This window comes from Chaetodon auriga, chromosome 2 (genome assembly GCF_051107435.1).
Source record: "Chaetodon auriga isolate fChaAug3 chromosome 2, fChaAug3.hap1, whole genome shotgun sequence".
Taxonomy (NCBI): Eukaryota; Metazoa; Chordata; class Actinopteri; order Chaetodontiformes; family Chaetodontidae; genus Chaetodon; species Chaetodon auriga.
The window spans coordinates 24791967-24814981 of NC_135075.1; the positions used below are offsets into that span (position 1 = coordinate 24791967).

Consider the following 23015-nt stretch of genomic DNA (forward strand, 5'->3'; position numbering starts at 1 on the left):
TCATCCTCACAAGTTTAAACACAGCACTACACCTTATGTCAGTCCACCTGTTTCTGTGCAAGTAATAAGTAAAACTGCACCGTGGCTTCACGTCTCTGCTCCGTCCAGCACTCCACTTACAGAATGGACTATCAGTCGTACTGCTCATCTTACACGCCACTCGGGCTATGAGAAAGCCTGCTCAGCTTTTCTTCCATTATCCGATTATGTTGAGCCCCACCTCCGTGTGAACTCTGCAGTCCAGTGTTTTCCTTTGTGTTTTCTCCATATGCCTCCAATGCAAGGCTTCTAATTCCTCCCACTGACTTATTTGAATGGCAAGGCATTCGTTACGCAACAGTCTCGAAGCCACTGAATAAGCGTGTGGTTGATTATTGTAAGAGACAATTACAGTTTCCCTCTGCAGTGTTATCTCTCAGTGAGGCAAGGGTCTCACCTAATGGGCCAGTATCTGTGTCTAGTGTGTCTGCGCACGGGCAAATAAAGGGTGTCAAGTTTTGAAACTGACACGGCTCTCTGCCGGTCAAGTAATATTAAACAATGGGCGAAGAAATCAGACCATAGCCAAAGTTAGAAATATGATACACAGACAGAAAAGTGAGCTGCAGAAAGGATTGAGTTCATCAGCAGAGACACGAATAAAAGACTACAGCGCTTGAGATGTTACTGGGTTGCAAATTAAACTGCATTTTGAATCTGTTGTAACTTGTATATCACAGGATTGTTCATCAAAATAAATCTATGCAACCTTCTGATGTTGGGATCAAACTGAATTTTCAGGAGATTCTCAAGCAGAAGTTAAGGGTTCTCTCGTCTTTATTAGGCTCAAGTCACACCAAAATCCACCCTGCTGACCCCAGAGGTCACATGTAACCTGAGATAATCGTCTACTACCTGTCAGCACTGCTGCCTTGACAACAGCTCCCCTGACCCACATGAGTCATCTATTTTCTGCGACACTATAAACTGGTCTGACACATTGTTGACTGAGGTCTTATTTCTTATTCTAGTTCATAACTCTCTAAACAAGCCTAGTTTGAATGGCTTTTTAAAGTAAATGAAATTAGGCATAAAGTGGATGAATTGTTTTATTTGATCTACTCAGCAGCAATTGTAGAGTTTTAAGTGTTAGATAAGGAACAGGTTAAAAATCTGGTTTACAATCAGCAAAAACACGAGAAGTTAAATATTATGGTAAGTGGACTTTGAGTCTCTCAAATCACAAGGTTTTAGTTACAGTGCAAGAACTGAAGGGTAGTGTCAAAGTAGGTAGCGTTTTGTTCAAAGCATGATTTAAAACACAGCTGGATACAAAAAGTGCCAACTGTACACATTTCTGGTTAGCTAATAATACTAATAATTTAGTATATACTGTCTGCGATCAGTCACAGTCTATAAAATATTTTAAGTCCAAGACAGATGGCGAGACGTGTTGCAGTGTGTAGGGAATCACAGTCTTTTCAAAGCCCGATGTGCGATTTGCTTTTTTTGCGCTTCACCTTACCGTTGGACACGGGCACATCCAACGACTCCAGGCGGAAGGGCCGCGAGTTGACAGGCGGGGTCATGGTGGAGCCGCTCACAGTGAGGTGGGCCGCCCCGTTCACCAGGGGAGGAGAGTGGATGGCTGTGGGAGGAGAGCTCCATCAGATGGGAAAAAAACCAGCACAGGAGGGAAAAGGCCTACATTTAAACTGGTTTGGACCTGTTGTAGGCTTTAGTGCTTTCATTCTGAGGACTGAAATTGCGTCTTTGAGATAAACTACGATTGACACTGACCGAATCATTTTATTCTTCTAAAGAACAGAAATGGCAACCTGCAGATTTACCACAGAGAGCATGAAGAGACTCCATTCTGCAACAGAGCCAATTAGCTAACCATTAGCTATTATTTGTCATCTTAATCATCCTGCATTGTTCAGTCACTGGTCAGTGGAGAAGTCTGCAGGTCCTGGTCTTACCGTGTCCCTTGGTGGCCTCACGTCCCAACAGCTGGCTCGCTCTCTTTGACTTGAAGTAGCTGCTGGCGATGTTCTCGCTGTCGCTGCGGTCCAGCATTTCCTTGTACCTGTCCTCCTCCACCTGCTCAACACACACAGGGGTAAGGCTGTGTGACAGTGTTTCAGTGTTTGTGAGCAGAAAATGATGCATGGACCATAAACACACCATGAACGGCTCTCCAGCATCAGTGGCTGAACCTCTGCGAGCTGAAAGTTTTGGAGCCACTGCTGTGAAACAGAAAGAAAGCGAGATAATATTTAAGGAAATATTTCAGGAAAACAGCCACACAAGCGGCATCATTACTGGAAACTGATCAGCTTTACTGTAAGTCAGTTTTCAATATGCCCTCTTCACGCGGTGCACCTGAAGGCAGCGTTGTTTTCTGCACCGTCACATCCGGCAGCCTCCAGGTGGCGCTGTCCTCATCCCAGACAGCTTCTTTCTTCAGGCGGTCCAGGTTGCTGTAGTTGCAGTCACGGCGCACCAGCGGCACCATGCGCTCCAGCAGGCCGTGCAGTAACTGACCCTCCCTCTCCAGCCGCCGGATTGTCACCAGGTAGTCGTTCCTCTCCACCTCGAACTCCAGCTGCAGGTCACGGATCTCCAACTTCGCTGCTTTCAGCTGTCAGGACAGGTAGATGTGGCTTTACAGTTGAATGGTGGAGTGTATCATTCAGCACAGAAAGACACTCCAGCTTCATTTAGTGCTAACCCTGCTAAATAAACACAAGTTCATGTGGTGTTTCGTCCCGCACACCCTGAACCCAGATGTTGAATATGCAACATATTGAGGCTTTGATGTGGCAAATAAATCATTATCGTGTGAGCCATGAGGAGCATCAACATGGAACATTTTCCACTGAAAATAAAAAAATCTGAGTCAAAATATTTTACAGTTTTGAACATTGCCTCAAACCTACTGTGTGTCATAGAACCCGCTGACCCACCTTGCCCTGGACTTTGACCAGCATCTGGCTTTTGGCATGGACCTCCTCCTGGATGGAGTTGTAGACGTTCAGCAGCACATTTTCACTCTCCTCGCTGTTCTCTGACAAAGCGCGGATAAGATGGGCTTTTCTCTGGTAAGCCAGGTTCTTCCTCTGCCGGTGTCTCTGCTGGAGCTCCTTGTTCCTGGCCTGCTCTCCTCCCACCACCTGCTGCTCCAGCTGCTGCAGTCTGTGGAGAACGAACGAACGAACGAACACGAACGCACCATGGAGATCACAAACTATTTAAACTGTAAAAACAGGCACTTGAGCGACATGTTAGCTAATGTTGTTGTGATTCATCAACGCAGCCTGCTATACTAATTAGGTCGTCATAAATAATTACAATTAGGTCAATATAAATAATGTATTAATATGTAAGTATTTCTTTGTCAGCATACTTGAATTCTTATTATAACTTATGGACAGTACTGACAGTATAAATACTGTAAGACAGTAAGTTAAAATAATAGCTTTGTTTTTCATTAATATGCCTGTTTATGCAACAGCTCCAAATCGTTATCAGATTATCAATTCTTTGGGAACTTTTTAACACTGATACCAATATATACGCAATAAGCTAATATTGGTCGATTTTAAACCACTATGACGGCGTGCTGCACATCCATATGGTGAAGAAAAACTTGTATCATGGAGTTCAAGCAGTGCTGGTGGTTGTTAGTGTGTACGATGTTCACAAACCTTTCCAGGACGTGCTGCTGGTCCAGAGGCTCTGCTGCAGTGATGTCAGATGAGGCTATGGGACCATCCCTGACCAGGACTGCTGCAGAGGGTACGGCAGGCTCACCGACATGAGGAAATAATACCCATTATGATTCTAATGATCCTTCATGCCAGCAACTGTAACATGTTCAGAGTGATTAGTGGCACATGGTGGAAGCCTGTGAAGGGTACCTCAGTCAGGGACGTGTCTCCTGCTGTACTGTGGGTCACGGGTTCAGTGCTGTGGTGGAGCTCGTCTCCAGTGAGCTGTGTCATACAGCTAGAGCTCACTGATGCTAAGAGCAAGACAATCCAAAGCAGTGTCAGTATACAAAGGGGAGGACACAATAACATTGACTCTGATAAACAACAACCTTGGTAATGTTGATTTTGTTCGGACTTGGTGCTTTTTGACGGAATCATGAGCATCAGAATCATTTTCCAAACTCCTTACATGACTCTTTGTTGTGGGAAGATGACTTTCCATCATCGTTCTTTAGGACAGAGCTCCCCCTGCTGGTTCGGGCCTTCTCCAGATCAGACAGCTTGGATTCATAGGAGGAGCACAGGGCAGCAATGTCCTCCTGCAGCTTTGCTTTGGACTCCTGCTCTGCATTGTACTCAGCCTGTAACTTGGCCAGCCTCTGCTCGTACTCCTGTGGAGAGCACAGAAAACGGACCCATAAATCACCTGGTTCTCACACAATGCATGTAGAGATGTGAAGTGATATATTGGTATGGGAACGGCCTGTACTTGCCTCTTTAATCTTCTCCTTCTCTGCTTCTGTGGTGCTAGACTGTGGCCTTGAAGCAACAGCAGGGGACGCTTCGAGCACCTGACCAGTCAGCAGAGCTGCATAATAAATAAAAAGCAGAAGTTCTTTCTTTTTAGCAAGACAGGAAATAAAAAGCATTCAACAAAGAAGCAAATGCAAATAAAACTTCTGAATTTAAAGAATTTTGCAATACGAAATAAAAGATGTCTCCTTGATATCAAAAGGCTGTCAGTCAAAAAATATCTCACTAACACGCAAGGTTAGCGGAGCCCAGCTGGCCTGAGACGAGCGCCCGCAACTTCTTGATCTCCTCCTGATACTCTCGGAGCAGAGCATCCTTGGGGTCCTCATTGATTCGGGGTCTGTTCTGGATGCTCTTGGCCCGGTTGGCATAGCGCAGCGTGCTCAGGCTTTCCTCATAGTTGTTGTCCGCGGGGGAAAGGCAGGCGATCATCAAGGTGCGCGTGTTTCCTCCCAGAGAGTCCTGCAGCAGTCGGGTCAGCTTGGAGTCCCGGTAGGGGATGTACCTGGAGCGGCCGTCCACCAGGGCGGAGATGACGTTCCCCAGGGCCGAGAGGGAGAGGTTGATCTTGGTGGCTTCGCGGAGTCGCTCACCAGTGGCGCCGGTTTTAGACTGACGCTCGCTTCCCGCCAGGTCAACGAGGTTGAGTTTCCCTGCTCGCAGATGGTCCTGGCCAGCCGCATCTGAGAGTGTGAGGTGACAAAGGCAATGAGGAGCAAACACAACGTTAAAGTTTGCATCTAAGCAAGTTGTCAAAGAAAATAGCTGATGGTGCTGAACTTTGCATTTTTGGGTCTATTATCTGTTTTTAAGTTTTCTGAAAGTCTCAATGCAGACACAGCAGGTCACTCTGTTTTTATGCATTAGTTCTCTGTGCAAACTGCCCATTGTTTATTTTAAACTTTTAGCTATAAATAATGATTGCCATGCTTTTATCTATTTCCTTTCTTTTGTGTTTTTATCTGATTAGATGATGATCATCTCTCTGTAAAGCAGTCTGGTCAAGATGATTTTGATTGAGGTCCATGAATAAAAAGACCTGACTTGACTATTATCATATATTATTTAGCTGCATTGTTTTCTTATTCTGTGTACAACCCCGATTCTAAAAAAGCTAAGACACTGTGTAAAATGTAAATAAAAACAGAATGAAGTCATTGTCACTGACAACAGTTTTACAACAGTTTTTCACCTGTGCTGCAGATCTCCAGATGGATGGTGAAGATGGAGTGTGAGCGGGAGGAGTCTTTGTTCATCAGTGTGTAGCCCACTGCCCGGTTCCTCCAGCCGTGCTCTATGATTCTCTCGCACTCCCCCACACTGTGCACAGTGTGCATGGAGAGGTCCCGCGCATACACCCCACGCTCCGGATGTTCTTTCAGCTACGCATTCATCAGCCCCACACACACACACACAAAAAAAAACACAGCATCATCCAAATGTGTCGCCTTGTTCAAACACCTTGACCTTTGAGGAATCATGTGATTATTGTGCTTTCAGGTCACCATGGCAATTTGTACAGTATTGTGCACCAAACATAAGCGCCGTGGTCCCTGTCAGAGAACAGCCTGAGGAACAGGTTTCATAACGATTGTCCCTCTGGAGTCTAACGTTACACAGAGCAGCCTGATTTGTTTATTGAAACAACGTCTTACCTCCAATCTCTGCTTGGTGTCACTTCCCAGAAGGTCTCGGATTTCTTCATTGTAAATCTCCAAGTAGGAGGCCCTCACCAGGAACTTCGTGTTTTCTGCACACTAGCTTGCACACAAAAACAAAATCATTCTCTCTGAGCGCACAAGAGTTTAGAAGAGGCTGCGCAGTGGCCCAAGTAAACATGCACATTGCTGAATTAGAGCTGCACGCTCATTTCAAGCACTTTTTTTAAGATGGACATGCTCCACAGGTAACAACAGTTGCTCAACCAACCTGAATACTCTCAAAGATGTGCTCAAAGGCTCGTGGAATGACCCCCCTCTGGGCCGCGGGCTCGGACACTCCCTGCATGGTGAAAGACTTCCCGCTTCCAGTTTGTCCATACGCAAAAATTGTGCCATTATATCCCTCAGTGACACCCTGCAAGAAGAAGGAACATGGCATAAGTCAGGAGGCTTTTTTTTTTTTTTTTTAAAGACCGGTAGCCTGCTGACCTTTGTCAGTGACTGACAGGAGGCTGTTAAGTAAATAATGAGGTCTGGAGTCACTAGCAATAAGATATAGCCTGTTGTTGTTGGATGGGGGTGTCCAGTGACCCAGCATGGGATCTCCACACTGTCAAAAGACCCAAAGACAAACACTCGGCTAAAAAAAGCAATAAAATGGAGCAAATATTACTTAAAATATGCATAATTACCTGCAAACAGAACAGCAACACAAGTAAAATATCTAGTAGAGTTTTGAAATTCTACTTTCAAGCATCAAGTTACTCAGAACCAGTCATAAAACATTTACTTTAGAAGCCTGAAACAAGTGAAAAGCTCTAACATAAAAAAAACTGCCTGAAGCTATAATGTCAGACAAAAACCAAACATATATTGCCTTGATTGACGAATCAAAACTGGCTCCAGGCGCTCACCTCAACCAAAGGATAGGCAATCTCATTGTACAACTGCTCGGTCGTTTGATCAATGAAGTAGGTCCCGTCGAAGGTGAACTGTTTGGGAGGCTCGTCCGCTGCTCCGGGCTTCTCTATGAAGCACTGGCAGCGGTGCAGGTCCATGGACAGCACCATCTTAGAGCAGAGAGCCTTCTCCCTGTCGTTCAGGGGCCTGGACCGGACCACCACCTTAACCGCCTCGGAGCCCATGTCTCAACCTCCACTCCGCCGCAGCTGGCGTGTGCAGTGGATAATACTTCGAGTGAAAATGCTCAGTTCTGCTTTATCAATGCATGTCTGCACAGCTGCTGCGGCATTAGCTAACCTGGATAATCACAGGACAGGCTCGAGCAGCTAACGGCTAACTGACAGCTCACATCCTGGTGGAAGTCCACTGAGAAACGTTGAGGACATCACACAGCAGGTGATACTCAAAGAAGAAGAAGAAAATCAAGTGGAGTTGGTGGAAATCTTTCCAAAGACGGTGATAGTTCCTGTCTGGTGTCCTCACAGGTCTCCTGCCATTCTGCGGCTCTTCGCGGCGTTTCCAAGTTGCTTAGCAACCGTAAACAACCGTCAAAAGCCTATTGAATGATTTTTAATGTATTTATCAAGTTGCCCGTTTATTAGGTACAGCTAGCTAAAACTAAAGCAGTCTAATACAACAGTCCTGCAGTTACTCCTGCCTTCATACAGGTTATAATTAAGTTTTTCGTTGAAACTGTTTAAACATGTCGATTCAACTGCGCGGTTACTTTTAGGCTGCGTTTGTGGCGCAGTAGAGGTGTATGGCGTTATGATGGCAGGTGTTTGTCTTATTTTGTCCACAGAAACGCACCTCTGTATAATGTAAAGCAGTTCAACAGCATGACAAACTACATCCTTGAAATGATCGCTGTCTTAGTTTTAACAGTAACTGAGTGTTTTAACCACCATGAAGGTCCGAGACTGATTTTAGACTGCATTAGCTTTAGCTTGGTGTACCTAATAAACTGGCACCTGAGTGTATATCAGTGCAGAAATCTCTTCCAACCCCATGTGGAGTTTGGCTCTGAGATTTAGAAACTGTACAATGTCAGTTGCCTTATTAGCATCAAGATAGCATCTTTGCTAAATGAACCGCAAAGCTGCAGGTGATGCTGTGCCACACAGAGTCAAGGAAAATCAAACTCCTCCAGGGTGAGGGTTGAAAACACAACACCTGTCCTTTAATCTCACACAGGGGTGAACAATATGAAAACTGTCTGTTGGCCTAACGTGGAAAAGACGGTACAAAGTGCTGAAATTTGGTACTGAATTGTAACACGCATCTTAAACTGGAAAACAATATCACAGACGATCGATTACAATGACCAAATCCCAGGGCAGACCTAATATCATACCACTGTCACAGTCCGTGTTTAAGGTATATAGTAAACTGCACAGAACATTACCTGTTAAAATGACCAGAAAAACAAACACAACAAGTTAGTCTTAGTCTTAGAGTTAGTCTGACAGCACACAAACGCTGAGGATACAAACACATTAATACACACTGAAGGGTCAAAATATAAGAAATATTTAGTGTCACGGTCGTGTTTTCTACCGGGACAAATCATCATGTATATCGTGACTGCTTACATATCCTCCAGGTCTAATGTCTAAACACACAGAGTAACATTTAGGAAAGATTAAAAATGCAATGGAACAAAATTTGATCACATATTTTGTGATCACATCTTTCCAACGCATGAAAAAAGAGCAGCGATGGCTTTGCCACCAGGAGCAACGATCTGCACCATCAATGCCAGTTTCAGGTTGTTCGTTTCACGTCTTAAAATCACTAATAAACTCCACGGATGCTTCACAGGCACAAATAAAAATATGTTTAAAAAATTAGATTGAAAAACATAAAAGCAGCAAGCACAAAACATTAAAACTTTGACACAGAAGTACCCTTTGATGAAAGGACTCGTAGAATATTAAGTGCCAACACTGTTAATAGGTGCATTGTGTTATACTGAAACGTTCCCAAAACACCAAATGTCATTTAAAAGTAAGAGATTATATTTGTGCAAAAGAAAAAAAACCCCAAAGGTGTCACTTATTTTGAAGGTTGGCAGTCTGTTGTTCCAGTGTCCCGGGTTTACACCCATTCCTTCCTGTGGGTACTTTTCATTTTGGCCTTGGTCAGGCTCTTGCGGGGCTTCACAGCCTGCTGTTTGCTGGCGTTCTCCTCCCACTCGTAGCAGTGGTTTACCCGGGCACAGCTCAGCAGACACGGCAGCTCATCCTGGACGTCCGTGAAGTGTTCGATCAGCTCTGCTATGGAACTGAACTCAGTCTTGCATTTCTGCCACAAAGATGAAGAAACAGAGCAAATGGATGCAAAATCAAAACCCAGGTCAGACAGAATGATCAGCTTAGCAATACATTTCTAATCAAATCCAACAAGAATTTACTTATTCTTAGTTTCAGTGGAGTTTTAAACTTTTGCACAGTAAAAAAAAGTCCAAATATCTGCAATATTTTGGCATAAAAACTGAAAATCTAAGGATATGTTTCCTCTTCCACACTCACAGACCCTCACACCCCAATACTGGGCCAAATTTGATTTGTTATTAATCGTATCAACATCATACCAGCTGAACTAAGGTGTGGCCATGGAAATGAATGTTATTCATAAAGCAGCAAGTGGAAAAGAGCAATAAGTCAAACATAATTCTAAGGAGCGAACTTGTCACTACAGATCTCGGTAAATATTAGCCTGGAAGACAAAATCACTGATAATTCTGTTTAAGGTTCAGCCTGCCTCAACAGAACAGTTACCTCCAGCAGCAATTTCCCTTTCCAAGTGTTTTCTATGAGGTGGGTGACCAGACCAGAGGGGAAGCGAATGATGAGAGAGCCACATTTGGGTTTTTTAGGATGCGGGCACAGGAGGTACGAGCCCATAACGTCGTCTGCAAGCAGGGAATAGCTGCTGTCACTGAAACGCAGAAGAAAAACCACAGACACACTCAAGGCAAAGAACAGGCAGCATCAGCGAGATCTGCTCAATGCACGAGTGGCACTCACGTTGCGATACCAGCCCAGGCCCACACTGCTTGAGCCAGTGCTTCTTCGGTTTCGGCCAAGCTTGGAGCGCGGGATCTCCTTGCCGGCGTCTTGTCTTGGTCCTTTCCTGCTTCATGTATGAGAAGAGAAATATTTGTGAGTTTGGAGATGTTTACTCTACAAGGAGTCAAACAGTGGAGAGGTGGTGGAAAGCATCCGAATGTTACCCCAACTCAGTGCAGGAAATGTGAAGAAGTGATGAAATCAGCCATAAAACCAAAGCTCGTGTTTCAGTGCTTTAAAGCTAATTGTAAAATGAACATCTGTGAGAGAAGCTCAACAGCGACGAGCTTGTGTGACCCATGTGAGACAAAAACCATCATCCATCACCTCATGAGGTCGTCCAAATCACAGAAACTACCTTCTGACACCCTGACAGACAGTGACTGCCCATCACCCAACACTGAGGGGTTTGCTTTACCTAATCAACTCTCTGACCCTTGAAAGCGCTCTGTGAACGCTCGGCCCACCTTGTGACGCGCTGAGTCGCTCCTGGACGTTTCGCTGTTTGAGCGGCGTGAACGTGAAGGAGCGGTAAGCCCCCGAGCGCAGCACTTTAGTGCGGATGGCTTTCTTGCGCACCAGGGAGGGCGAGGACGTGGGGAAGACCTCATCTTGGCTGCTCTGCGGGTCTTCGGAAGACTTTTGGTTCTTCTTCTGTGGATTTGGGAAAAAGAAAATGTTTGAGTACACGTAGTTTACATGTATATACTCAGATGGTCAACCAGAAGAAGTTTAGTCGGTAAACTCTTGCTTTAGTTTGTCCTCATCAACCTCATGGACTGTTTGGCAAAGTCATCAGTAACCACAGAGACTTTGCAAAGTAGAAGGGAAACACTGGGGTTGAAGACACTAAAACATTTTGTAAACATCTCCGCTTGAATCGTTGGTGCATCGCATAGAAGAGGACATTCAAGTGCAAACCTTTGTCCCCGGCAAAAACCCTTGAAAAGGGGCTCTTCTGAAGGACACCAGGGCACTGACACTGAGAGGGAAGCCGTGGTTGAGCAGGGAGGGGTTGCGACGAGGCAGCGCCCCAGCAGAGACCTCCTGGGCCTCCTCTGGGTGCTTCTCTATGTACGACAGCTGGAAGCAGCGGCAAAGCAGCAGGTTCAGGAACTGTGCCTGCAGGACAGAGAGTGGACACAGAGACCCCAACAGTTACATCCTCATGATCAATCTGAGGAGCAGCATCGGACATTTTAAGGTGTTATCTGATAAACCAAATTCCATGCAAAGTGACACGGTAGCCTCGTTGGAGAGGTCTGAGGCACAGTTTAAAGCAGGACGGGGGAATGTCCAGACTCTGGGATGCTGAAACCTCATTCAGAAGGAGAATTTGTGAAGGAACTGGCAACAGCAAGCAACGGTTCTCTCTGGTGACATCCAACAGAAAACTCAGCCCCTGCTTCTGCCTCTGCCTGTAATTACTGAGATGGTGAAGTATATTATTTACCAGCATGTCTTACGAGGGTTTCTCTCTCGTGTTAATAGCAGGTTTTTGCGATAGTGACACTGAAGCTCTTAGGACTGTGTGTACAGGCTGAGCTCAGTTAACATCCACCTCGTGTTGTGTTGTACCTAATCAGGGTGGGACAACTTAACCTGGTGATTGAGAACACCTGTGTGGCTGAACTGGGCCTTTAAAAACTACAAAACTATGATCATTTCTGTTTTCATTTAAGATGTATGGCCTCAGCGGTTATTCACCATCTCCGCACCCTTCGATGCATCACAAATACACTTTTTATAGACCCTTAATGTAAAAAAAACAGATATTTTCTAGCTTTATAGATTTCCTTTGTGGTAATAAGAGAACAGCCACACGGGCCCTTTCGTACCGCTCTGGCGTGCCGAGCTTGAAAGACATGACAGTACAGCTGGGCGTCAGTGCTGCCCGGGTTGTGGGAGACGAAGGCAAACTGGGCATCGATGGGCCGGGCGGTGGACAGGGAGACTCTCCGCAGAGCGTGGGCCATCAGGAGCGTCTGCAGACAGAGACGAGAACCAGTGATCCCAGTTATGCTTCCTGGTTGAAACACACTCAGACCAAGCTATGAGCGTAATGTCCTCACTGAGACGCTTACCGTTTCATCCTCATCGTACACCTTCACACCTTTGATGGAGAATTTTATGGACACAGGCCTCCTCCTTCTGCACTTCTGATGAAGACAATCAACACATTAGGTCTCGTATTCTCCATGAAACAGGAATGAGGGCGTTTTTAGCAACGTCAGAAGGCTGAGGACTAACTTTGAGGGACTTCAGCTGAGTGTGCAGCTGCTCTATCTGGTCATCCAAACAGCGGTCGTCCACAGGAAATGAGCCCACATACTTTAAAGCAAAGACATTTTTAGACAAAGAAACTCAGCAAAACTCATTAAAAGGACACCAGTGGAATAAAAGGCCATCTGTGGATTTACCTCTGCTGATCGTGTCACTGTTCGATCTTCTCTGACTGGTGCCTCACCCATGCTGCCGGTTTCTCTCTGGAAAAGCAGACAAAATCATGTTAGACCCAAAAGCAAATTAAAAACACTTATTAAAAAAACAAAACAAAACCAAATAAAACAAAACAAAAAAACAGCCAGAACATGGACACATTTAGGAAACTAAGCTGAACAATCATAAAAAGCAGTGCTAAAGGGGGTGTAGGAAAACAAACTGGTTTGTGGACAGGACTTCCACAGGGACGTGTTTGAGGACCATTAAATGTCATTCTGATAAGAGCTTTTGGAGAATTTGCGCCTGGTTGACGTTTTGCAGGTCGTTGCGCCTTTTAACGCATTTTTCAGCGCCGTGAACGCGTCAAAGTCAAAGTCTAATCCACGGGAAGGTTTTGGTTTCCCGAGCTGTGGACTAAAACAGAACACGAGTGACTGAAAACAAAATTACGAGCGTCGGTGGACCAAACTTTTGACCCGTTTCCGCCGCTCGTAGACCAGCAGGACGCGCTCCGGCGTCCGTCTGACTCCGCTCACAGGTCCTGACGAGACTTTGAAAATCACTCAAACTCACTTTTCAGAGTCGGGGAGCCTCCAAGCCACAGCCGCCACCTCCTCCGCCCTGTCTGCGTCTTCCTCACACGCCGTAATTGACACCGAGGTCCTCCTCACCTTTACCTGCTGCCGCTCTGTGGTCCAGGTGTGCCGCTGCTGGCCCGAGGCGGGGCTGGAGGGGAGCAAACCCGGGGAGGAGGAGGAAGAGGAGGAGGAGTAAATGAACGCGTCTCCCCCTCAGACATGGGAGCAGGCGGAAGATGAAGCGTTGAATCACTTCTCCCTCCCCCTGCCGCTGTCTCTATCCACACTTTTTTTTCCAGCTGCGCACATTCCTGGACATTGCACAATCCATCCTGATGACGTCACACGCCCGGTGGTGGGAAAGTGCGTCCGGATCCTCGACTGAAGTCAAAGTACCAAAACAACAATGTCAAAGTACAGGAGTACTATCAACAAAACATGCTCAGTAAAAGTATTTGTTCCAAAGAGAAACGGCGCCTGTGGCTGCGTTGGACTGCTGCAGCTGTCTGAGGAGAAACTACTGCATCTACAAGTTGTTTTTTTTTTTTTTAACTTTTCTATACTGTATCCAAGTACAGGACATGAGTAAAAATACTGTCCTTCCACCACGTCTCCAACACAAACACAGTGTACCATTTAGTTTCAACACGTCTGATACAAACAGGCACAAAGGAATGTACTCGATTAATAAAAGTGTCAAAATCTCCACAAATTCAAACAATGCAGTTGAAAATCAAACAGAGCAGCGACACACACGCTCTTTTCTGTCTCCAGGTAAGACATCTGCTCATTTTTCATCAGTGTTAATCAACCATTCAGGAAGCACAACAGTCACATCATCTTCAGGTTCAACATACCTGATACTACTCTATGTTGTATTTATATTTTTTAAATATTCTCCCTGGGCACTGAATAATTAAAAAAAACAGCAAGATTTTACAAATATAGCCATTTTATTAATGACTTGGAAAAAAAAGAAGCTTAACAACACAAGGAATACATGCATGCAGGGTATGTATGAGCTAGTATCCTCCTTTTTCTTAGTCACAACACACATTTCTTACAGTTGGTACTGAATTACAGCTGTGAAGCGATAAAATTAATTCATGTATATGTTTGTTTTTTTTTTACACACACATATCAAAAAGACGCTTTTCTTCCCCCCGTGTGACTAGTTTTGAAATGAATACTAACATAGTGTTTTATGCTCTGAAAGTCCTCCACCTGTCACCTGCAGGCCTAATCTTCTGTGGGGGCAACATCATGTTTGAAAACAAACAAAATATCAGCCGTTGATTATAATAATAATAATAATTTTATGAGGACACGTATGGGTAGAAATTCAGATTTGGATGCAATACTGCACGGCCAAAATATTCAGATAATAACGTTAAAGTCTGTGTTTTATAAAACAATATCATTAGTAACCGTCTTTCAGCCCGTATTCTAACTTCATGGACCTCACCTCCATAACACTGACACTTCATTTGATATCAGGAACGTGTGCTTCCAACACCTAACGATCGGATGAGGAACAGATATAAAACCGGAAGTCACTACATGGCTCTAGTTACAGTATGTCGCATCTTGCTGTGCTCTCTCCGTCTGGCAGCCGGTCGCCGTTTTTACTGCAACGCTAACTGAGCTTTTCTACGCATGGTGATTAAAAAGGAAACTCAGGAACTCAACGTACAGTAAACTGAACTGGTAGGGTAATGCTCTTATTCTACAATAGAAAAAAAAAAAAAAAAAAGCCTACTGCCCCGTTGAAAAGGGAGAAAACATTGATAAAAAGAGAGAGAGCACTGAGCGAAGCGGCAGACTCCAGTCCGGACGACGCTCCTGGGATCAGTACTTCCCTCTCTTGGACTTGCGGGGAGACTGCTTGCTGCTCTTCGCCCCCTTTTTGACCGCAGGCTCTTCCGTGGATGACTCTTGAGGCTCGGGCCGCCTCGACCCGCTTTTGTTTGCTGGCTTTTTCGCTGCGGGCTCCTCGTGGGACGACTCTTCGGCCTTGGATCGCTTGGACCCGCTCCTCGCCGTCTCCTTCGCGACCTCCGCCAGGGACGGCTCTTTGGGCGCGGGCCGCTTGGACTCCCTTTTGGTCAGCTTTTTAACGGCCGGCGTTTTGGGCTTTCTCGTGGGAGCCGCTCTCTTGACGAGCGCGGCTTTAGATGACGGCGTGGATTCCTTCTTAGAGGCTGACGGTTTCCTCGCCGGCCTCTTGGCTGAAGAGACCGCTTTCTTGGCCGGAGACTTCTTTGCGAGGGGGCGTCCTCTGCCTTTGGCCTTTGACTGACTGGCGCTCCGAGACTTCTTGGCCGGCGGAGGGCGGCGAGCTTTGGGTGGAGGCCTCTTCTGAGATTTCCTACGAGTAATTTGAACAGGCAGCATGTAATTATACACAAATCACATACGAGAGCAAAGAAAGCCGCATGAGTGAAGAGTAACGCCTGCACGCTCACTCCAAACCACACGTTTATTCAGACGGACAACACTTTGATTCCTGTTGGATCTCCGTCAGGTCAAAATCTTTAAAAATGGTTGTGGTTTTTACACTTTAACACTCTAAACTAAACTTTTTATCTTGACCCTTCTGTGCCACTTGCTGGCTGTAATGACTTGATTTCCCCGGCGTGGGATCAGTTAAGTCTTGTCTTATTTTATGTTTTTGATGCATTAGCGTCTCTGTCCTCCTGCTCTCTGGGATTAACGTGAACAGCCGTCTCGCTGTGACCGTCTCTACCTGATGAAGATGCGACTGGGATCCACGTGCTGCTCGTCTGAATCGACGTGTGGAGTCGCAGGCGCCACTCTTCATCAAAGCAGCTGTTTCATTAGAAATGACGGAGGACCTGCAGACTTCAGTCCTCTGCAAAGGACACTTAGGACACCCACCTCTTCCGGGAGGGAGCTTCGTCCTCGGACTCCTCCTCTTCTTCTGACTCCTCCTGGTCCTCGTCAGAAGAGTCAGCCGTCCGCCTCTGCTTGGGTGAAGGCTGACCGTCTTTCTTCGGAAGCTTTTTGAACTTGTCTGGGTACAAGATAGCCGGGCTGGAGAGAAAAACAAAAACAAAAAGGTCGGAGAGGATGACACATGAAGACAAGTACGGCAGCTGTGTAGGTTCTTCTGCTGCGACTTTGTCAAAGCATATTCAGCATGTACTATTTAAACAGTATGAAACAAGGTAAATAAAGGACCCCTTCCCAAATGTTGTACCTGGGGTAGAAAGGGAACGAGAGCTGGTAGGTGCCCGTGAAGCCATGACCGGTGATCTGCTCCATCCAGCCGAGGACTTTACACTTCGTCAGGGTCCTCCTCAGGTTGGCCACTAAAGAGGAGAAGCACAAACGTGTTTTTCAAAGCTCATCCTGCAGCGTGTTCAGGTTTCAGGTTACAAAATCAAAACTCTCCGCCCAAACTCCAGCGTTTGAGATGCTGAGATATGAGAGACATGTTCAGGACGCGTACAGAAACATCTTCAACGCTGAAGCTTCAAGCTGAACTGAATCAGCAGCTTTTAGGAGAGGAGGTAAGCTAACTCCTCCTTATGAGCATTAAGAGCAAAAAGCCACAGAAGCAGTCGCTCATAAGTAAGTGCCTGCTGAGCTTTCAGCTTTAAAACTTGAAAAATGAATTGCCTTTTTGATTTGGGCTCATTCTGTAATCACCAAAGAAAGCCGTCAGTAATGATCTGAGGCGTCTCACCTAGTTGGTACTCCTTTCTGTCCTTGTTGGCGTCGACTAGGTATTTACGTAGAGTGGTGGTGCTGCAGGTTTTAGGTTCATTCATGGCTGTGATGGCGGCTGTGATGGCGTCCTCCAAGGCGCCGCCTTTCAGCAGGACCTGGTTACCAGTTCGCTTCAGCTGTGACAGTCACACATAAACATTTTGAGGATATGAGGTCATCTTCTCATTTCACGCCATCTGTAGCTTCTGGCTCTGTCACCAGTATTTTCAATGGAAAAGTCTTGTAAATTTGTCATTTTGTTTGACTAAACTCAAACATCTCAAGCATCAGCCATGAAACTTTCAGAATGAACACTTCAGTTCCTGGAATTAGCCTGGTCCCAAATAGCTCAATGTTAGCAATGAGGTTGCAATGTTTGTGCGAGTTTTCGCACCCAAAGGACAGGTGTACTATTACGAGGGGACGGAATGATGTCACGGCAGGTGTACTGCTCAGGACTCGATGAGGATTCTCCAGAAGTAATTAGCTCGTTCTGGACGCGCATGGGTGTCACCGATCCCTCTTCACCAGAACTGAACAATTTATGTGCAAACGTCTCATTTTGGAACAAAAACGAATAAATCAGTGTTTTAAAGAGCTTCACCTGGAAAGTCCCTCTGGCTCCTTTCCCTGTGATTTGCTCCAGCTGACCTTTCTCCACCGCCTTCACCAGCGCCGCCTTCAGGACTTCTGGCCTGAGGATGAACCACAGTCAGTGAATCATTCATGTATTCAATTAACACAACTTCACACATCACACAGTTACTGAGCCGATGGAATCAGTGATTGACAGCTTCCCAAAAGCAGCACGTTACCAACATCTACTCCATTTCATGTCATTAATGACCTGATATTTTGGAAGTTTTTGACTTAGCCAGATTAAACTAAACTTTTTCTGGAAGTTTGGGACACTTTTAAAAGACATAAAACTGATGAATCAGCAGGAAACAGGCAGAGGTAGTGCTCCGTACCTGCTCTCGATGTTGAGGCTGGGGAAGTGCTGCTCCAGGTATTTCTTGATCAGGTTGTAGGAGGCCTCTTTGGGCTCACAGAGCCGAGTGATGATGAGAGGAAGAGCGTCTCCCAGAGACTCAGTCTTCTGAGCAGCTTTCTAAAACACCATCCGTTTACAGACATGACAATTACAACCAAACACATCCCAGTCTCATAGGGAAAAATAGGAAGAGGAAACTGTTGACACTGTGTCATTAGCAGAAGGATTAGATCCATGAAACACTGTCACTGTGATTCCCTGCTGAAGGTATTCTGCCGCTGAGCACAAACACTGTCCTGGCTGGACGTCAATGGACAGGATTAAAACTTAACTCACGAGTTTTAGAAAGAGTTCAACATTTTGGGGAATGTGCTTATGAGCTTTCTTGCAGAGAGTTAGAAGATCAAAACCTCTTTGATATCTATCTTAGCTTAGCACAGACTGGAAACGGGGAAAACAGTTAGCATGACTAACAGTAAGATCTCTCATCAGCACGTTTTATCTCATGTGTTCAATCTGTACAAAAATATAAAAACTTTGCTCGGCAGCCAGCTGAGACTGGAGGAAGATGCTGCTCCCTTCCAAGAAATACGTTAACTACTGTGCACCACTTCCTGCCTCTGCTGTAACTTACCTTAGACAAGGTGGACTGCTTCCCGATGGCGAAGGTTCCTGAAAGGCCTTTACCCTTCAGCTGTGTGAGAGACAGCAAACAGGAGAGTGAGCAGACCTACAAGACATCTGTGAAGTCGACCAGTGGCTAAGCTTTCCCCTGAACAGTGACCGACCAATCAGAGGTGAGCTCAAGCTCATCTCTGAAAGCAGTGTGCACGGGGCTGTAGTAAGATCGATGGTCGACACTTAAAGGTCCAGTGTGGAGGATTTCGCACTCCCTGCTAAAAACAAACGCCCTCTCTAGAGTCAGTGCTTGGTTTGTCCGTTCTGGGCTACTGTAGAAACATGGCGGTGCAAAAAGAGGACCTGCTCACACAACAGTTCTTATTATCAGGTAATAACACACCTGAAAACACACTCAGGAACATTATGTTTCATTTCTGCCAATAGATCCCCTGAAATCCAACACGCTGGACCTTTAACGTTCCACTGAAAACGTATGTTCCTCCACTAATCGACGCTCTCTACCTGTTTGATGGTTCCCTTCTCCAAATGCTTCTTCATCGCTTTCTTGATGAGAAACTTCTTCTTGTCAAGCTCCATCCCCGGGTATTTTTTCACAATATATTTCATGACAGACTGGTATGAAACCCCGAATCTGTCGTTACAAGACTGCAAAGAGAGTGGACGAGAAATCACATAAAGGAAGAAAGAAGCACGGTGACTGTTGAGAGCTGAGGTTTCCAGAGTCTGCACACACACCGTTATAGCTTCGATGAGGATATTATCCACTTTGTTCTGAGTGCCTGCAAAGTTGGTGACGGGGACTTTTTTGCTGGCAGTGACGCTAGCCCACGCAGGAATCGTCCTTTTCACCTTCTTGACTTTGGCTTTCTCGTACTTGTAGCCGTCCTTCAACCTGTCGCCAAAGGGAGCAAGACACAAGTTCGGTGAAGTGGCTCGTTTCTTTAGGAGCGATATTTCACTGTGATCGTTACCACCCTTATCTTTATCACATCCTCACCTTAGTAGGAGAACATAGCAGTGTGTTGCACATTGTCCAGCCGCGCAGTCCTTGCATTTGTCACTTTGTCCGTTTGCCACCGACGGGAAAGACAAAATGAAGTTTCAGAACATCTGTCTTAATGATCATCATGGTAATTTGACCCTAACTGAGCTGCTAAGCTAGTGTGCTAAGTGCAGGAAGGAGAATGTTTGCTTTGCCAAAGGTCTGGGAGAAGGAAAGGAGGAGAAATTACATGAATGATTAGCTTGGAAAGCCAGATTAAACCGCCCCCCTGTTCTTCCTCGCCTACATCTTATTTCCTTTAGAACACAGGCACCCAAACATATTCTGGACAAATGGTTGAAAGAAAGAAATTTGTCCAAGAGGCCAAATGTTTGATCACCTACAGCTACACTGCAGGGCCTTTTCCTAAAATTCAGAACATCCATCCATCCATCCATCATCTATAAGCGCTTATCCTTTGGAAGGTGGGGGGTGGGGTGGGGAGTGGGGGGGGGCTGGACACTGGGCGAGAGGCGGGGAGCACCCTGGACAGGACGCCAGTTCATCACAGGGCTGACACATAGAGACAAACATCCATTCACACCTACGGGCAATTTAGAGTCAAATTCAGACATATTTGGCTTTTTCATCTTTCTGAATGTTGTTCAGCTTGTCGCCCATAACTCTGCTCGTTCTGTTCAAATATTAACTGAGCTGCTGACAAATGGCCAAACTTTCATGTCCTCTCCTCCTGGACTCCTCCAAGACTGCGGTCAAAGGGACTGCTACACCTGTCTGACGTCTGTCTGGTGGATGTGGCTGTGACAGGTCGCATCTTTTGGAAATGCAACACTACAACCATGAGAGGAGCAGTCTGCTGTTATCCAGCAGAGGTAAGGATAATATAAACGGATAAAAGTGCTATCAGAGTGAAATATCGCAGTGCTCAGAGTTGCAGACTAGCTCTCTGGTGAAACTCACTCTTTCTTCTCCGTCCCTTCGCCTCCCTTCTCTGGCGCGGCGCCTTCGGCCTTCTCTCCATTCTCCGTGGGCTCTGTGGCGCCCGTGGCCGCGGCCTCCTTCACCTCGGCCGTCGCGGCCGAAGATGCAGCCTGCTCCTCGTCAGCAGAGGGTGACTCCTCTGAGGAGGCTTCAGGCTCTGAGGGGGGAAAGCCATTGAAATTAAAAGTGAAAAAAGATGTGCGATCAAAACACATACAGACATTTTCTTTTTTCCCCCTCTCTGATTACTTTTGGCATCGGGTATACTTATTAGAGTCCAAGCTCATGCATGTGCAATTAACCACTATAATACCTACATTAAACTACTATCAACACAGGAAGAGATGTTAAGGAGTCAGCTCAGATTCAGCAAATCATCTTGTGTTACAAAGCCTTGTTTTACACAGTGCATTGTAAAAATACCATGGTGATAACTGACTCTGTTTTTTGCCGTTTTCTATTTTTGTTTGTTCTGCTTTTGGAAATAATGTGAATTTAAAAAAAAAAGAAAAAAGTCACACAATTTCAGCAATTCATTAAGAGACTGTGGGAGCATCCCGAACCGCAAAATCACAACCAATCTCAAAATATACGTCGGGGAATAATGTTAACACCCGCAAATAAAGGTCTGCAACCCACAGTTAAGAAACGCTGATGCTGTGACAGACGGGATAAGAGACAATAGGACAAGTCTCCGGCTGGAATCGACCCGGGGAGGCTGCAGTTACATGATATGCACCTTAACCACAGAGATACCAGGATTTATGAAAGACTGATGCGACTGCTGTGGTTGTACGGGAGTGTAACACCTTTACAGAGCGTGTTTTTCTTTGTGTTGTGTTTGATTTCCATACTGCTCTGCACGATTTGACCATGTGACTCTGGACTGACCACATCTGCTGTGGTCAGACCTGCACTCTGCAAAGTGTCAGAGACGATGACTTACTTCATATCAAAGTGTTGATGACAGCTGAGATTTTTGTTGCAACAGCTTAAATATGGTGTTTTCCTCAGTTTAAAGGCTGTGATGCAGAGCTCTGAACCGTCCCTGCTTGTCCATAATGTCCACATTACACTTTCCTCCTCTCATAGAGTTGATATTACCCACTTCTAACTTTACATCTGCACCCAAGTAGCTAAAATACTGCAGTATTTGATTCTGACACCATCGCACTGAGTCGAGAGACGTGTCTCTGTGATGGGAGGTTGTAAACAGAAGCTCGGCATGCCCACACGTCCATCCTCAGACTCCACATGGACGCTGGATGTGTGGGCTGTCATGGCCCTTGTGTGGGCTGTCATGGCCCCTGAGTGGGCCGTCATAGCCTCTGAGACAACAGAGGAACCTGTGTCAGAGATGATGGTGCGTTCACGGGTCTTCGGTTAAGGAGATACAACCCCGGCCTAACCTTTCTCTGCTGCAGCGGAGGGGGCCTTCTCCTGGGTTGGAGTCGCTGCTGCTCGGCGAATCGGCATCACACGAGATTTACCTGCATGGGGAAAGAACACGTATGTGAGCGCCAGGGTAGCACGGGAACAGCACCGGTTCGAGGCCCCGCTCTGTGCTACGTTATCTGCGTGGTTAACGTTACAAATGGCCAGACTGCCAAACCCACTTCATTCATTGAGGCCCATCATCTTCACACAGGAGAAAAGATGGATTTAGCTGAAGGGTGGCTACTTTTAAGACCGTGCACCGCTCCCTGGCTCACCCGCCAGCCTTCGCCGATTAATTTAATCAATTTCACGCAAGCCAGAAAATGAGTAGCCAGAAAATTTCGGCAATTTCGCCATTTTGTCTTGGCTTACACACATAGTGATGGCGTCGCACAAGGCAGATAAAATTCATTTCAGTTGCATGGAGTAAAAACCACCGGCCTGCGTCTCTTTCCAGCATCGCATCTGTGCAGCTGCGTCTACGGCTGAAGGCGTGACTTCATACGAACGAAACTTACCTTTTGCTCGTCCCGAAAAAGTGAGTTACTTTGTACTAAATTTCTGCACGATCCTTTATTTAGATTTCTCTGTTTACGAGCCCCGCCCCATAAGACCGTTGGTCACGTCGCAGCGTCACAGAGCACGTTCAAGGATTCCCACTGTCATGGCCGCCCATAGCAACCGCTGAAAGTCCTATTCTGTCTGTAACGAACAAAATAACGAACAAACTCCACCAAACAAAATGTGATTCACTTTTCAGCGCGCGGTTTAGCATTAGCCGGCTGATGCTAGTGGAAGGAAGCTAGCTAGCTCTCCCACAAAGGTGTTTTTTCGGCTATCTTTCAATGTTTTTTCTAAAAACCTCGGGGTTTCTCTCCGTATCTTAAGTTAACTCGATGTCTTCTACCGTAAAGCTTAATAAAGCCTGAGCGCATCATAATTTTAACCGAGATGAGACATTTATTACAGTGTAAGCGTTCAGGAACTACAGCTCTGAAGAGGT

At 45.9% G+C, this 23015-nt stretch overlaps 3 protein-coding genes across 5 annotated transcripts; all 3 read right to left on the minus strand.

Annotated features, from left to right (window-relative positions):
- Positions 1 to 1158: 1158 nt before the first annotated feature.
- kif17 (kinesin family member 17) lies at positions 1159 to 7367 on the minus strand. The gene is made up of 14 exons (XM_076748246.1): positions 7084 to 7367; positions 6438 to 6584; positions 6164 to 6265; positions 5701 to 5890; positions 4739 to 5191; positions 4469 to 4563; positions 4165 to 4366; positions 3903 to 4006; positions 3690 to 3790; positions 2949 to 3177; positions 2365 to 2623; positions 2167 to 2228; positions 1962 to 2082; positions 1159 to 1627 (listed from the first exon to the last, which is right to left on the minus strand). Exons 1-14 carry the CDS (start codon positions 7312 to 7314, stop codon positions 1461 to 1463), a joined length of 2463 nt encoding a protein of 820 aa, XP_076604361.1. The 5' UTR covers positions 7315 to 7367; the 3' UTR covers positions 1159 to 1460.
- A 918-nt stretch (positions 7368 to 8285) lies between these two features.
- On the minus strand, positions 8286 to 13357 carry sh2d5 (SH2 domain containing 5). Of its 2 annotated transcripts, none has more exons than XM_076748292.1 (10): positions 13219 to 13357; positions 12624 to 12689; positions 12454 to 12534; positions 12288 to 12362; positions 12042 to 12188; positions 11125 to 11325; positions 10671 to 10857; positions 10162 to 10267; positions 9913 to 10072; positions 8286 to 9436 (listed from the first exon to the last, which is right to left on the minus strand). In XM_076748292.1, the coding sequence occupies exons 2-10, from the start codon at positions 12672 to 12674 to the stop codon at positions 9230 to 9232; spliced, it is 1215 nt and encodes a 404-aa protein (XP_076604407.1). In that variant the 5' UTR covers positions 12675 to 12689; positions 13219 to 13357; the 3' UTR covers positions 8286 to 9229. The 2 variants fall into 2 exon arrangements, with proteins under 2 accessions (XP_076604407.1, XP_076604399.1); XM_076748284.1 differs by having other exon boundaries at positions 9117 to 9436; positions 10162 to 10270.
- Positions 13358 to 14153: 796 nt separating this feature from the next.
- hp1bp3 (heterochromatin protein 1, binding protein 3) lies at positions 14154 to 22634 on the minus strand. 2 transcript variants are annotated; one of them, XM_076742591.1, is made up of 13 exons: positions 22531 to 22630; positions 21985 to 22065; positions 20555 to 20732; positions 19589 to 19651; positions 19327 to 19483; positions 19093 to 19236; positions 18584 to 18643; positions 17927 to 18066; positions 17560 to 17650; positions 16933 to 17092; positions 16444 to 16555; positions 16122 to 16277; positions 14154 to 15591 (listed from the first exon to the last, which is right to left on the minus strand). In XM_076742591.1, the coding sequence occupies exons 2-13, from the start codon at positions 22049 to 22051 to the stop codon at positions 15072 to 15074; spliced, it is 1848 nt and encodes a 615-aa protein (XP_076598706.1). In that variant the 5' UTR covers positions 22052 to 22065; positions 22531 to 22630; the 3' UTR covers positions 14154 to 15071. The 2 variants fall into 2 exon arrangements, with proteins under 2 accessions (XP_076598706.1, XP_076598716.1); XM_076742601.1 differs by lacking the exon at positions 19589 to 19651 and having other exon boundaries at positions 22531 to 22634.
- Positions 22635 to 23015: the final 381 nt, after the last annotated feature.